Below are 14,061 nucleotides of genomic sequence, written 5' to 3'. Positions count from 1 at the left end.
AAATTTCCACAAATCCTGAAACTAAATTTTAAATACACAGAGGCATCTTCAAAGACTACAAAAGCTGACGACAAGCTAAGTACCCATTACCGGAAGTGATGCAGAGGAGGACCCGGATGTTGATAAAGCGTGAGTTTGGGGCTGAAAGCCACCCGTGTGTGGGACTTTTTTTGGAGCTAAATTGTCTTTTGTCCATTTTGTGGAAAAACTGACGAATACAAAGAACAGTGTCTTGGGATAGATCCCCTGGATGCTTGTTAAACGTGGAATAGACGGAGGGAAAAGCAACTTGGATTGCTGAATATTTTGTTGCGCCATTCATTGTCGCACAATAGCCATCCATGCCTCCCATATAAAGAGCTGATGGAGCACAGAAAACCAAAGTCAAAAGAACGCCAGGCTTTTAATATTAAGCCAAAAGTAAAACACAAAAAGGAAAGACGACATGTCCAGGTACTGTATTTTTCAATATAGTTAGGTGCCTATGTCTGTATACTAAAGTTAATCATGCTCCACTGTTATTTATGCCAGGTAAACATCGGGTTGATGGTACCACATGGGACCAGCCTAAAACCTTTCAGAGGCAAAACATTGCCACTGTCCTTACATGCTGATGTGGAAGCACCTGATCTGCTGAAGCAAGCAGTCCAAAAAATGAGAACATTCCACAAGGAGATGGTTGATGGGCCATACATTCTCTTATATCCAGACGGTTCAGAGGTAGTGGATGTGCCTGGGCCAGACAGGCCGTTCAAAATGTCAGAATACAAGAGGAGAGTCGGAAAGCCCTATAGCAGGATCACTTTTTTCATTTGCCTAGAAGCACACTTTAGAGGAGGTTTGTGGATCTTTTATTCCAGTGCTTAACTGTATTTGTATCACTATAATGGAGCTTACGTAATTTTTGGTTTTTAATTTTGTTACAGTGGGTGACACATCAATGGGTGATCCATCAGACTCTGATTCTAAGCTTGCCATCACATCTAGGAGCACCGCTGAATTCAGTCGGTGTGATTCTGTGGTATGTTCGAATCTCATACTCTGTTTTCTTGTTCATAAGCTAAACATTTGGTTTCAAGTATTACACCATTCCAAGCAAATCTTATTTGGCATTTATTGTTCATTTTATTTCTTCTGCTGAAACCACATGTCACCGTGGATCTGAAAGTTATAGATATGTAGAGAGCTACTTTATGTGTTTATTGAATTGTGTTTCTGCTGCAATAGTATGAAACACGTGAAGCTCAAGTAAAATACAAAAATCAGTTTTGCCTTGAAATTGAGGTGACAGTCCAATTTACAGATTAACTCTAAGATTAACATGTCAAGTCAATGAACTCAAAGTAACACTTTGATTTTGAAGAGCAAATTTTTGCAGAGTTGGCGGTGATGTAGTTGTACAACAGATGTGTTCTTGTGTTCAAATCTCAAATATTGATTTATGTCGGACAATTAAAGTTAATTTAACAGGCAACATTTTAACTACTAAAGCCGGCAAATGCAACAAAATAAGACGGTTTTGTATTAATGATCACACGTCACAGGGTTTTTTGTTTTTTTTGTTTGTTTGTTTTTAATGCATGGATGGAAGTCAGCCGGACGGGAATTTTTGGGTGCGAATAGTTTGATGCTGGGGGCGGGGCTTGGCTGATGACGCGGCACGCACAGTACGTGCCGTGGGTGGTCATCGGCAAACATGTCGGCTTCTGAGTCAACGACAAAGGTAGCGACTGGCACAGGAGAAAATGCGAATTCAAGAAATGTACCTCCGTCTTGCTGACTGTGAACGGTCTAACGCAGGGTAGCCGACTAACGTAACAGTCTGCCACAGTGCAGAAGCTTATCTCTGCGTATTTGAAAAGCTCTTTGCTGAGAGTTGCGCTTCTCTGTTAGCAACGCTAGCCTGCAACTACGTAAAAAATAGAAATTAGTTGATAAATTGTGTTTTTTTTTTGTCAGTTTGCATTACTTTTCCCGAGAGACTTAACTTACCGTCATGCGTTGTTCACATCACGCCCTTACCTCGTGTTGTGACCCTGAGCTAGGCCAGTTCGTTTTGCAGCCGAATGAAGAAACTGCATTTTGCAATGGTGACAGCAATCATCAGAAGTTAATGCCAGTGGAAGGACATCATGTAATGTTGTCAGTGTGTGTAATGCATTTCTAAAACATAGGGCTTCAAAAGTTTCACGTGTTGCTGACTCAGACTCTTGTCATTCAAGCCACCAAACAAGAGTCAGTTGCAGAATTAATTGTTTGACTTTGGCAGGCGAGAATTGGCAATTTTTCATGGATGCAACCCACATACTCTACTGCTCACCCCAGAAATGAATGTTTCTTTCAAACGTGGCGCTGCTTCGAAAGCTTTAATTCAAGAAGGGAAATCACTTTGCTGCACCAAACCTGGCTGTTAGCAGCTCCGACCAGTTATTACTCCAGTTATTACACTTTGTGCATGAGATTCTGTCACGTTCCTCAGATTCATTGCACCCACACCACGTATTTTAATGTAGCAGCAGTTACAGAAACAGCTTTGTCATACTCTACACCTCAATCACTTTTAAGTGTTTACGTTTTTTTACACGCCGTTTTATTCAATATACTCTTTATATTTCAGGGGACGTCTGGAGGGGACGACTCTGAAACATCTTCTGAGTCGCTACCTGGGAAAAGTCAAAGAAAGGATGGTGGTGTGTGCCTCAAACATTGTCTGGAGGTTAAAGTATTTCAAGTGCCCAATCACAGTTCCTGACTGTCCCTTTCAACACTTCCAGATGCAGAATTCACCTCAGCTGTGGGTACGAAGAAGACAGAACCCATGAGTGTGGTGCCATCGACATCTGGGCAGCCTGCCATGGACGCGTCCAGGGGTGGACAGGAAGGGGACAAATTGTCCCCCGTGTCCTCCCCTAAAAAACCTGCAGCAGGTGAGACCAGCTTAATCCTTTTTTCAAATGTTGTCTTGAATTATACATGTGCTAAAACAGTAATTGTTATTAAAAAAAATATCAGTCGATGCATGGAGGACATAACATAGTAGTAATTATCAGGTAATTGCAACATTCAGTATTACGACTGTATGTACACTTAAATTGCAACACATGTTCATGTCACCGACTGCAGGGCATTTTTGGTGAAAAATTATTTTTCACCTCTTTCACCAAATGTATTTTCTCCCTTCTTGCAGGACACGCCATGAAGACCCTTCCTCCCATGTCACCCTCTTCGTTGTCTCCCTCGCCCTCGACGTCTTCCACTTTGTCACCCGGCCGTGCAAAGATGAGTGTTTCTGGGCCGGCAAGCAGCAAATCTGTCCCCACCTCCGCTTCCTCGTCCTCCACATCTGCCACGGCCTCCTCGTCTCCCTCCATCTCCCCTGCACTGCACAAGATTCACAGAGCCCGCAAGACCATGAACAGACCCCCACCAGGGCAGGTCAGTTTATGTCTTTTTTTTTTAATTATTATTATTGTGATTAGGCCACTGTTCATGTGAAATCTCAGCTATGGTTTGTATCACTGAACCTCCTCGATGAAGCATGTCGTGCCATCCAGCTTGCATAACTACAGTACTGACAGACTGAACCTGACATTTTATTTATAAATCACGAAAAGTAATATTGCGCCTTTAATTCACTGTACCATTACTTAACCCTTTAAGCGGCAGAATCTTTTTCAAGAAAATACTCAATTTTAATATCAAGATTTCAAATGGCTGTGACTTGAAATTGGTTAGAGATAAAGCCATACTGTAATTGAGGAAAGATCTTCAGTATGACCCAAACTTTGTGAAAGGAGTACATTTTTTTTGTTTGTTTGTTTTTGTATTATGTCAGATGTCCGGGGTCTGTATGTCAGATCCCTGTCTCCACAATACCCCACAGGCTCGACAAAATGTTTCATCCGCTTTTGATAATTTTCCACATATCTCAAACAGACCCAGCCATTATCACTGTAATTTACAGGGTGACCGTGAACATCGCTGCTGCCTCCACCGGCACTGGCTGGGCGTTTCCTCCCACAGCTTTTACCACGTTGATCACTAACTCACTGCGCCCTCCGTCACCATTAGCGGTGTTTGAGCACCCCTGCTCCCCCACCACGTCCCCTCATCCTCATTCGCCGATTACTCCCACTACGCCCCGGCCACGCTGAGGTAAAGCATGCGCTGCTTGGTGACTGTCGTGGCGCATCGACATAACTAAAGACGCACCGGCAGACTCGCTCTCATGGGACGATTGAACATCATCGTCAGAGTGCGAATAATCCTCTTCGTTATCTGAGTCAGACATAACTTGACGAAGTACTTTGTCAACGAACAAACCTCTCGGCGATGTATTCTCGGTAAAATTTGCTGTCTTTCTCTCTCTGCTCCCACTACAACCACTTCCTCGTCTCCTCGACTGAGGCTTTCTCTCTCTTTATACTCCGAAATCTGAATATGAACACCCCCACAAATGCTGCTCAGATTGAAGCCACAGGTATCTGCCATCTCCTGGTGTAAAGTGGAAACTACGTTTAGCACCATATTTGCTGCTGTGGCCTGTTTAATTCAGCAATGACGCTTGTCGCAATTTTGCGACCATGGCGCCTAAAGGGTTAAGTCACAACACATTTCAAAACCAGTGTTACTATACAACCTAACCTGACACATGTACAGACCCACACTGAAACACAGTATACAGTTCTGTATATGCCACAGAACACACAAAGTGAAACTTTTTTGTGCTTGACCCTGTTCTGCTTTTTGTTTTGTAGATGAGCCACGTAGAGGCGCCACTAAAACCTGTTACACCATCAGGATCTTTGGATGTTGACTCAGGTGAGAGGGAGGAGCCCTCAAATAAAAAACAACAGTTTCACATGAGTAGTGTTACTTGGCTGATGCAAAACTCACTGCTCTGCGGTTTTTGTTCCTGCAGCTGCCAAAAGAAGAAAATTGGAACATCCATCTGGAAGCACAAGTGCTGAGTCGGAGAAAGTTACGGATAATTCCCAAACTGTGGTAAAAAAAAAAATAAATCTCGAAATTATGCTGTTTAAAGTTTAATATAGTGCCTTGCAAACGTGTTGTGTGATTTTATGTCAAAGCTAAGGAGGCAACATGTTCTAAAATACTTAGCAGGACAACTGATTCCTAGATAATGTATTAAGATTGATTTACTTTTTGTCCGTTTGAAGTGACAATTCTTGTGTTGTCATGTGTCCTTCACTAAACACACATTACTCTATTATACTTTGAGTTTTCTTGACAACTCACCCAGTGTGCAGGTGTCAGACAACACAAATTTCACCTTTTTTTGCTGCTGTTCTGCAGAGTTCAGATGCCAAAAGCCAGCGAGCCTCTCAGAGTCGAAGCGAGAGCGAGGAGTCCTCCTGGGTGCAGGCGGAGCAGAGTAAAGAGGGAAGCACAAGTGCACAGGTGGAGGCAGGTGGAGGTGAGTGCTGCATTTTCCTCCAACCAATCAAATGCATAGACGTACGTGGCCAACTGTGATCTCTTAGAGCACAGAGCAGGTAAGTGACTTCAGCGTCATGCAAAAATGAGATGGGTTACCTTCAGCTCTTGCTATGAGCAACTTTGCTGATTTCCGACCATCTGCAGTCACATTGTGTGAAGCCCCTTGTTAGGATCAATGCGTGCCACCTGTGTCCAATCAAGGTGTTCCAAATCAGTGGAGCCCTCTAAGGCTTTACCAGTTTTCTGCGAAACTCCCGAATCATGAAGAGGAAGAAGCTCTCAGAACAACATTGCGGTAGAATCATACGGAGGTACCAATCAGGAACAGGATATGGCAGGATTTCCAGATTACTGAAAATACCTAAGAGCACTGTAAGAACTGTAATTAAGAAGTGGAAACAGTCTGGTGGATATGCACATCTGCAGGCGGCAGATCACACAATACAAAACTATGCAAAAACGCCCTCTGCAAAGGAGACGTCCAAACAGACTAAGGAACAGGTGAATGGCGACCAGAAATCGGGATTGGTAAAGAAAGATCAAAGAACTGTTCCGTCTCAGTCTCAGTGCAGCGCGAGCAGACTTGAGCACTTAAACAAAGCAGGACAGGCACAAAGTGCAGTGTCGAGGCCTTCAAAGAGGATACAGAGCTGTGACATAGCTGGGGCTGTAATTGCTGCCAGAGGTAAGTAAGGCTGGTTTAGAATGGGCCAAAACTCTTATTTAAATGTGTCTATTTTTCTTCAATGGGGCTGTAATTGGGTATTAACAGCTTACTTATCAGCCTTTTCCCCCCCATTCAACTTTCAAAACCGACAATTATTGGGGTTTATTTTTGTTTGTTTGTTTTTTTTGTGCTTGACAGGATCACACACTGAATACACAGAGGTTCCCTTGGGTGCTTTGGACATCGCAGCTGCCGACAGCCTGACTCTTTCTCCTCACAACGGTAGTTTAACAGTGGATTTACTGCCTCTTACCCTGTTCTCAATGTCCCAGAGTGGCAACACACTGAATGTAGTTTTAACATTCAGGCAGTAGAAGTTGTTGCGCTGGACTCTGTGGACGATCAAGCTTTGATATTGAAACATGCATGGATTATAACTTTGCTTGCTTGCATGGTCACTTTACAGATGGTGTTGGTTGTAATGTGCCAGTTCTGACATTTGAATGCAATAACTGCAGGAAATTGGAGGCTTTGGACAGGGGCTTGTAAATTGAACTGAAAACGCATGAGTGACTCTGACTCTGGCCCTCTGCTTTCCAGACGGGAGCGATGCAGGAGACACCGAGCGGCTGGAGGAGCTTCCCCTGTGCAGCTGCAGGATGGAGGCTCCGCGGGTCGAGAGCACAAGCCACCGCGTCACCCAGCAGTGCATGGCCACCGAGAGCATCAACGGAGAGGTCTGTCTCGCGCACTCTCACCTGAAATATTAATGAATTTACATGAAAAAGTCTCTTAGTTCACTGAAGAGCCAGTCGGGCTGCTACTCTAACCCCTTGTCTGCCGTCGTTAGCTGCGGGCTTGTACCAACCGGACCATTAAAGGGGAGACAATGAGGCCGTCGAGCCGGGTCCCCCTCATGGTGCTCTGCGACGCCCACCGTTCACACATGGTGCAGCATCACTGCTGTCCCGGCTGTGGATTCTTCTGCTTGTCGGTGAGCATCGATTTCTCGTTCCGCAACCGCGTCGACTCAGAAGCTCACCTTCCGATTCACTCCGCCGCTTCCCGTGTCCTCGCAGGGCACGTTCCTCGAGTGCTGCCCCGACCAGCGCATCGCTCACCGCTTCCACCGGGGCTGCGTGACGGTCCTGAGCGGCGGGCGCAGCAGAGCCAACGACGGCGGCGGCGGCAGCAGCGGCGGTGGCGGCATGCTTTTCTGTCCACACTGCGGCGAAGACGCCTCGGAGGCCCAGGAGGTCACCATCCCCTCCTTCAGCTCGGCCACGGCCTCGGCCACCACCGTGGTCACCATGTCGGCCTCCTCCACCACCACCCCGTCCCTACCGCCCTCCGCCTCCACCGGACTCTCCCTCACGGCCTCCACCGGTGGGATGAAAGATGGGAAGATGCCAGAACGACCAATCAGGCAAGCTCACCAAACAGTTTTTGCCTAAAACAAAAAACAACAACTTCATTTACTCATTGTCTTTGTTTTTTGTTTTTTAGCGCACGCATGCGCAGTCACGGCTTGGTGAGCGTCACTGTGGAGCAGCAGCAGCAGCAGCAGCCGTCGCCGCAGGCCGTAGCCTCGGCAGCGACCGCGGACGCCGTCCCCCCAGCGGAGGAGGGCGTGGACAGCGTGGGACCCTCCCTCTGCATGCCAAACGGGAAACCGGTCAGTCCGAGCGCACTACCGCCGGGGCCCAGCAGAGCGGCGCTGCAGAAGGCCATCCTGACACAGGACAGCGAGAGGTTCGAGTTTTCCCTCTGTCGTTATTTCAGTCCCACTTGGGTCGAGTTGTTCAGTGTTTGTAACTATGAAGAGAAAATCCAAACAGTTTTTATATTGCTTATTTTTTAAATGATTTAACTGTTGATGCTTCTCACTCTTCACATGGTTGCTATGATAAACATGCACATTGAAATACATTTCAAAAAGACAGTCGAAGAGATGCCTTTATTAGATCATGGCTTTATAATTAATGCCAACATCTTTCAGCCATGTAGGCCTTCCTCAAGGCAGATAGATAACAGAGACACATTGATGCACATTGAAGTGTCATGGTTAAACATATTTAGAGTAGCTTAGACAAGCAAACTGAAGTTGTTTGCGGTTTCATTTTCTTGCTTTCTCACACAGAGACAGTAAACTCATCCCACATGAGCAGGGCAAACTGAATTTTAATTTTTTAATATTTAGGAAGAAGAAACTGAGGTTCCATCCACGCCAGCTTTACCCTGCAGCAAAACAAGGAGAAGTGCAGAGAGTCCTGCTCATGCTGAGTGAGTGATGTGAAGCGCACTTTATTTTTTTTATTCCTGTCTGAAAATCCCTTAATCTTTTAATAAAGGTGTTATTAATGGTGTGTGTGTGTGTGTGTGTGTGTGTGTGTGTGTGTGTGTGTGTGTGTGTGTGTGTGTGTGTGTGTGTGTGTGTGTGTGTGTGTGTGTGTGTGTGTGTGTGTGTGTGTGTGTGTGTCAGTGGAAGGCTTAGACCCGACGTACCAGCCTGACTCTCAGAACAGGCGCTGTGCTCTCCACGCTGCAGCTCAGAGAGGTCTGCTGGAAATCTGCTACATGCTCATACAGGTGACTGTATATTATTATTCTGTTGCACTTTGTCCCTGAGAATAAAGACTAACGCTTGTTGGTGCCGTCGTTGCACGTACAGGCGGGCGCTAAAGTGGACGCTCAGGACAAGGAGCTGAGGACGCCGCTGCTGGAGGCCATCATCAACAATCACATCGAGGTGGCGCGCTACCTCATCCAGAACGGCGCCAGTGTCTATCACGTCGTGAGTCTCGGCAGGTCTTGTCAAATACAGCAGCGCGGAGACACGCGGCAGGTCGGTTTGATCTCGGTTCGTCTCTGTTTTGCTCAGGAGGAGGACGGCTACACCGGCCTCCACCACGCCGCCAAGCTGGGAAGCCTGGAGATTGTGACCATGCTGCTGGAGACGGGGCAGGTGGATGTAAACGCACAGGTGAAAGGAAGATGTCAGAGCGCAGGGCAACGGCGACGGACCACCAAGGTCTCCCGAAACTCACTCCTCCGTGCTGGTTGGTTTCAGGACAGCGGCGGCTGGACGCCCATCATCTGGGCCGCCGAGCACAAACACGTGCAGGTGATCCGAGTGCTGCTGAACAGAGGAGCCGACGTCACCATCGTGGATAAAGTAAGATTTTCAAAAGTGTATAGACATCCATCCATTTTCAATACCCGCTTCTTAATAATACTGGGGGTCTGCTAGAGCCTCTCCCAGCTGTCATAGGGCAAAGGCTGGGTGACACCCTGGACAAGTCGCCGGTTCATCGCAGGGCCACGTAAACTTTGTTTCCATTAGCCCTAGGATTGTGCAAAACCTAAATATCGCAATAAAAAACTGGACTTGGAAAACCCCCTCAAATATGGCTAAAAGGTTTTGGTGCTCTCATGAGGTGGTATTTCAGAAGTATCGATATAGAGGTATATCGCGAATGTGTCATGGAAACACTTTTTTGCATTTGTACGTCACCGGATGTGACGTGCGGGGTCACGTGACCAGTTGACTTGACTTCAAGTAAAACAAACGCAAACATAATTCGTAAATCTCACAAGACGAGATTTTACGAGAATTACAGTAATGCGCTTCACACCATTCAATGGAAACACCTGCAAATCGCAATTGTACTTTTGCTTTTATTTTGCAAAAAACTGTTATGGAAATGCAGCTGTAGAGACAAACAGACATATAACCATTCGGACTCATACACACTCCAACGGAAAATATAGAATTTCCAATTCACCTGACATGCACATTTTTGGACTGTGGGAGGAAGCTGGAAAACTTGCAGAGAACCCACGCAGACACAGACTTGCAAACTCCACACGCAAAGGCCCCTGGCCGGGAATCGAACCCACGACCTTCTTGCTGTGAGGCGGCACTGCTAACCACTGCACCACCAGGTGGAGGGAAAATTAAATATCCAGAACGGCACTCGTCTGCGTCAGTTCTCAACCAGTTCTCCCGTTTGTAACGTCCATCCTCTCGCTCCCTCCAGGAGCTGAACGTGTGTCTCCACTGGGCGGCGTACGCCGGCAGCGTGGACATCGCCGAGCTGGTGCTGAACGCCGGCTGCTCCCTGGCGTCGGTGAACATGCACGGAGACACGCCCCTCCACATCGCTGCCAGGGAGGGCTACTTGGAGTGTGTCACGTGAGTGGACGAGAAACTGTTAACGAACGTAGCTGCTACGAATCTGCCATCGCTTTTGAGGAGTGAGCGCATATTTCTTTCTTCTTCTTCTTTTTTGGTAGGTTGTTCCTGTCCAGAGGTGCGGACATTGAAATCATGAACCGGGAAGGAGACACGCCTGTGACCCTAGCGCGGCCCGACACGCCCGTGTGGGTGGCGCTCCAGATCAACAGGAAGCTGAAAAGAGGCATAACCAATCGCATCATTCGCACGGAAAGGATCATCTGCAGGTAGGACTCGTCGTCGTCGTCCTGCAAGCGTTGCTCTTTCCTCTGCAGGACTTCACTTGCTCACGTCCTTGCCGCCCCCGTTACAGCGACATCGCGCAGGGCTACGAGAACGTGCCGATCCCCTGCGTCAACGCCGTGGACGACGAAGGCTGTCCCTCGGATTACAAATACGTCTCGGAAAACTGCGAGACTTCGGCGATGAACATCGACCGCAACATTACACATTTGCAGGTGAGATGCGCCGCGGGCGGCTGCCTTTAATAACGAGACTATGAATCCCTTACTGTCGTGCGGAAGCGCACAAGCACAACTCTCACTCTCACGATGTGTTCCAGCACTGCGGCTGCACCGACGACTGTTCTTCCAGTAACTGCCTCTGCGGACAGCTCAGTATCCGCTGCTGGTATGACAAGGTGTGACAAGAGTTTTCTGTTTACTGCTTTTCACCCTTTGGTTAAGTGCACATCTATTTAATGTGCAAATTTGAGCAATTGTCCCTCTGATTAGATCTGAAAACCATCGAGATCTACAAAGAAAGACAGGAGGTGCTAAACTTTCAGGCAACCTTTTTCCTTTCCAGGACCAGCGGCTACTGCAGGAATTCAACAAAATCGAACCTCCGCTGATATTTGAATGCAACATGGCCTGCTCCTGTTTCAGAACCTGCAAGAACAGAGTGGTGCAAGCAGGCATCAAGTAAGCACAGACAGAGTGGATCACAAATAGCCTTTATTGTCTTTGTGTTGTCAACGGGGTCTGTCAATGATGGGATACGTTGCACATATAGGAGCACCCCATTAGAATACGAACAAGCTTTCTGATAAGTTTTAAAAAGGCACATATCAATCAATCAATCCATCAATCATTTTTATTCACATATCTGATGAAGAAGAAGACGCAAATATATAAACATTTCATTTTACATGTGAAATGGGAAAGCCAACGAAGCTAAAAAGCTTTTGTGCAGGGCCCGGGCATTGAGAGCAGGTATCGCATGTGACAAACGCATCGCATCTCACGCACCCACACACTCTCACTTTGAGGTTCACCACACTAACACATTAATCCACAGTCTCACTGACACACACTCTCATACAACCCCCTCCCAAAAAAGAGGAAGAGACATGAAGATGACACTAACAATAACAAGGTCCAAGTGGTCCAGTCAAACTAGACAACAGTCACATAATCAAGTAATAAAAAGGCAAACAAATGTTTACAGCATTAGTTCATATTTGAATATATTCCAACAACAGTTGCTTCCTAAATCTTTTTAAAAGCATGTACAGTTGGAGACATTTGCAAGTCTTTATCAAGATCATTCCATACCAGCGGACTTTTACAAACTATACTGAGAGTAAAGTACACTTGAGTTTCCATTTTCTTCACCATAATATGGTCCCTTTAAAAAGTGACAAACACATTATTTTAACATTAGTATTATTAAGCTGACAGAAGACTCATAATTTCCTCTCTTTCCCGCTTTTCAGAGTTCGTCTTCAGCTGTACAGGACAGAGAAGATGGGCTGGGGAGTTCGGGCTCTGCAGGATATTCCACAAGGCAGCTTCATCTGCGAGTAGGAGAAGTTACCAGGACAACAAGGAAGATGCTCTCATAGAAATAAAACAAGGGGTTAGGAAATAACTCCTATGCTCTGCCCACGCAGATACGTTGGGGAGCTGATCTCAGATGCAGAGGCGGATGTCAGGGAAGACGACTCCTACCTGTTCGACCTGGACAACAAGGTCAGCAAACATGAGCAGTGCAGTGAAGACGATGCTTGCGTGAAGAGGGATGGCTTTTTAACTCATATTCTATTTCCCATATTGTATTTATTTAAAGGACGGGGAAGTGTACTGCATCGACGCCCGTTACTATGGCAACATCAGTCGCTTCATCAACCACCTTTGTGACCCAAACCTCATCCCGGTGCGCGTGTTCATGCTGCACCAGGACCTGAGGTTCCCACGCATCGCCTTTTTCAGCTCCAGGGACATCCTCAGCGGTCAAGAACTGGGGTGAGACGCCAACATCTCCCGCAATTCATTTTCATCACTGTTCAATGTGAGAACTTTTGTCTTGAGTGCCTCCCAAGAGTTAACTCGCCTTGCCCTCATCCGTTTTCCTCAGGTTCGACTACGGAGATCGCTTTTGGGACATTAAGAGCAAGTATTTCACCTGCCAGTGCGGATCTGAAAAATGCAAGCACTCTGCCGAGGCCATCGCCTTGGAGCAAAGCAGGCTGGCGCGGCTGGAAGCTTGTCCAGAATCAGGAGCAGACTGCGGGATGAGCATGCTGGGAAGCTCCTGAAGCATTCGCCAAGAGAGGCCTTGAGATGAACCGCATCCATTTCCATTTTTAACCTTGTTCATAGTTCCTTATTTAATGGAGATGTCCTTTTTTTTGTCCCACTTTGAAAATATCTTTATCTTTTTTAGCCGCAACACCTTAAAAGTATGATTTTCCTTTATGGTAAAAAAACGAAAGCCTTAATAAAATTTCAAGTGTTGCTCAAGTTTCAAGTCAAGATTGTTTGAATAAAACAGGAACTCAAGTGATCCTGGACAATGACTACTTGTACATTGAGTCGCTATCACGTGTGTCATAAATACATTTTAATCTTTAGTGCCAATAAACATGATGCTGTTTTTACCTGGCATTAGTTGGGTCAGGTCTTAGCTGATGTCAGCCCCCTAATTGGGTTTTTTGTTTGTTTTGTTTTTTTATTTTAGCTTTCGTTTTCCTTCTAGTACATATTGATTGTTTTTCACATTTGTTCTAAATTAGATAATGGTTACTAGTTTGTTTTTTATGGTTTTTGTATTACATGTCAGCCTTGCTTTTTTATATTGATGCTCACTTGGTTAAACTTATGTGTACACGCAAGTGTTGCCAGATGTTGGGATTTGAAACTTTTTAACTCGTTTTGCTGACCTATGTACTTTCTGAGATACACATTAGACGATTAAAGTAATTAAAATCAAAAGTAGTCTTAAGTCTATAATTCAGTCTGTTACCTGCAGTGTCTTGCCACCAGAGGGTATCCAAGTATCCAACACAACAGTGCGTCACGAGTGGATACAGGGTGATGCTGCTGTTGGAGCGAGAGGAGATATTACGACATCTCACTCTTGACACAATTCAAACTGGAAGAGACAGCTTTCGTATAGGAAGGAATTTTAAAAAATTAAATTGAGACGAAGGTGACAAAAAACGAATTGAGTAAAAAAAGAGTTTAATGTTAAAGAAATGTATGCGATTTGAGCAAATATAATTGCTACATCTCTGCATCATAATTAATGATTTGTAAATACGAAATACTGAAAATAGCGCCGAACACCTGATTTATTATTATTTTAAATTATATATATATATATTTTTATCTTTGTTGAGATTCGGACGATTCTATTCAGACGAGTAAGAAAAGCACATTGTGAATCAGAAACAAGCGAAATTAAAGTGTTTTAA

The 14,061-nt window shown here is 45.6% G+C and overlaps 1 protein-coding gene across 6 annotated transcripts; it reads left to right on the top strand.

The window, feature by feature from the left end:
* Positions 1–83: 83 nt before the first annotated feature.
* ehmt2 (euchromatic histone-lysine N-methyltransferase 2) lies at positions 84–13,579 on the top strand. Of its 6 annotated transcripts, XM_076011969.1 has the most exons (28): positions 145–453; positions 532–838; positions 927–1,021; positions 2,618–2,690; positions 2,775–2,927; positions 3,188–3,435; positions 4,758–4,821; positions 4,922–5,004; positions 5,317–5,437; positions 6,326–6,409; positions 6,728–6,864; positions 6,978–7,121; positions 7,207–7,553; positions 7,634–7,879; positions 8,328–8,410; positions 8,610–8,716; positions 8,799–8,921; positions 9,009–9,110; positions 9,198–9,302; positions 10,168–10,322; positions 10,424–10,591; positions 10,678–10,822; positions 10,927–11,004; positions 11,172–11,287; positions 12,082–12,168; positions 12,259–12,337; positions 12,435–12,610; positions 12,723–13,579. In XM_076011969.1, the coding sequence occupies exons 1-28, from the start codon at positions 364–366 to the stop codon at positions 12,901–12,903; spliced, it is 3,897 nt and encodes a 1,298-aa protein (XP_075868084.1). In that variant the 5' UTR covers positions 145–363; the 3' UTR covers positions 12,904–13,579. The 6 variants fall into 6 exon arrangements, with proteins under 6 accessions (XP_075868085.1, XP_075868083.1, XP_075868084.1 ...); XM_076011970.1 differs by lacking the exon at positions 145–453 and adding an exon at positions 84–129 and having other exon boundaries at positions 710–838; positions 9,009–9,302; XM_076011968.1 differs by having other exon boundaries at positions 144–453; positions 9,009–9,302.
* The last annotated feature ends 482 nt before the right edge of the window (positions 13,580–14,061 follow it).

This window comes from Nelusetta ayraudi, unplaced genomic scaffold, assembly GCF_046127955.1.
Source record: "Nelusetta ayraudi isolate G7.1 ecotype Tasmania unplaced genomic scaffold, CSIRO-AGI_Nayr_v1 ptg000135l, whole genome shotgun sequence".
Taxonomy (NCBI): domain Eukaryota; kingdom Metazoa; phylum Chordata; class Actinopteri; order Tetraodontiformes; family Monacanthidae; genus Nelusetta; species Nelusetta ayraudi.
The sequence above is the reverse complement of the archived record's forward strand: the minus strand, read 5'-3'. Positions and strand labels throughout refer to the sequence as shown.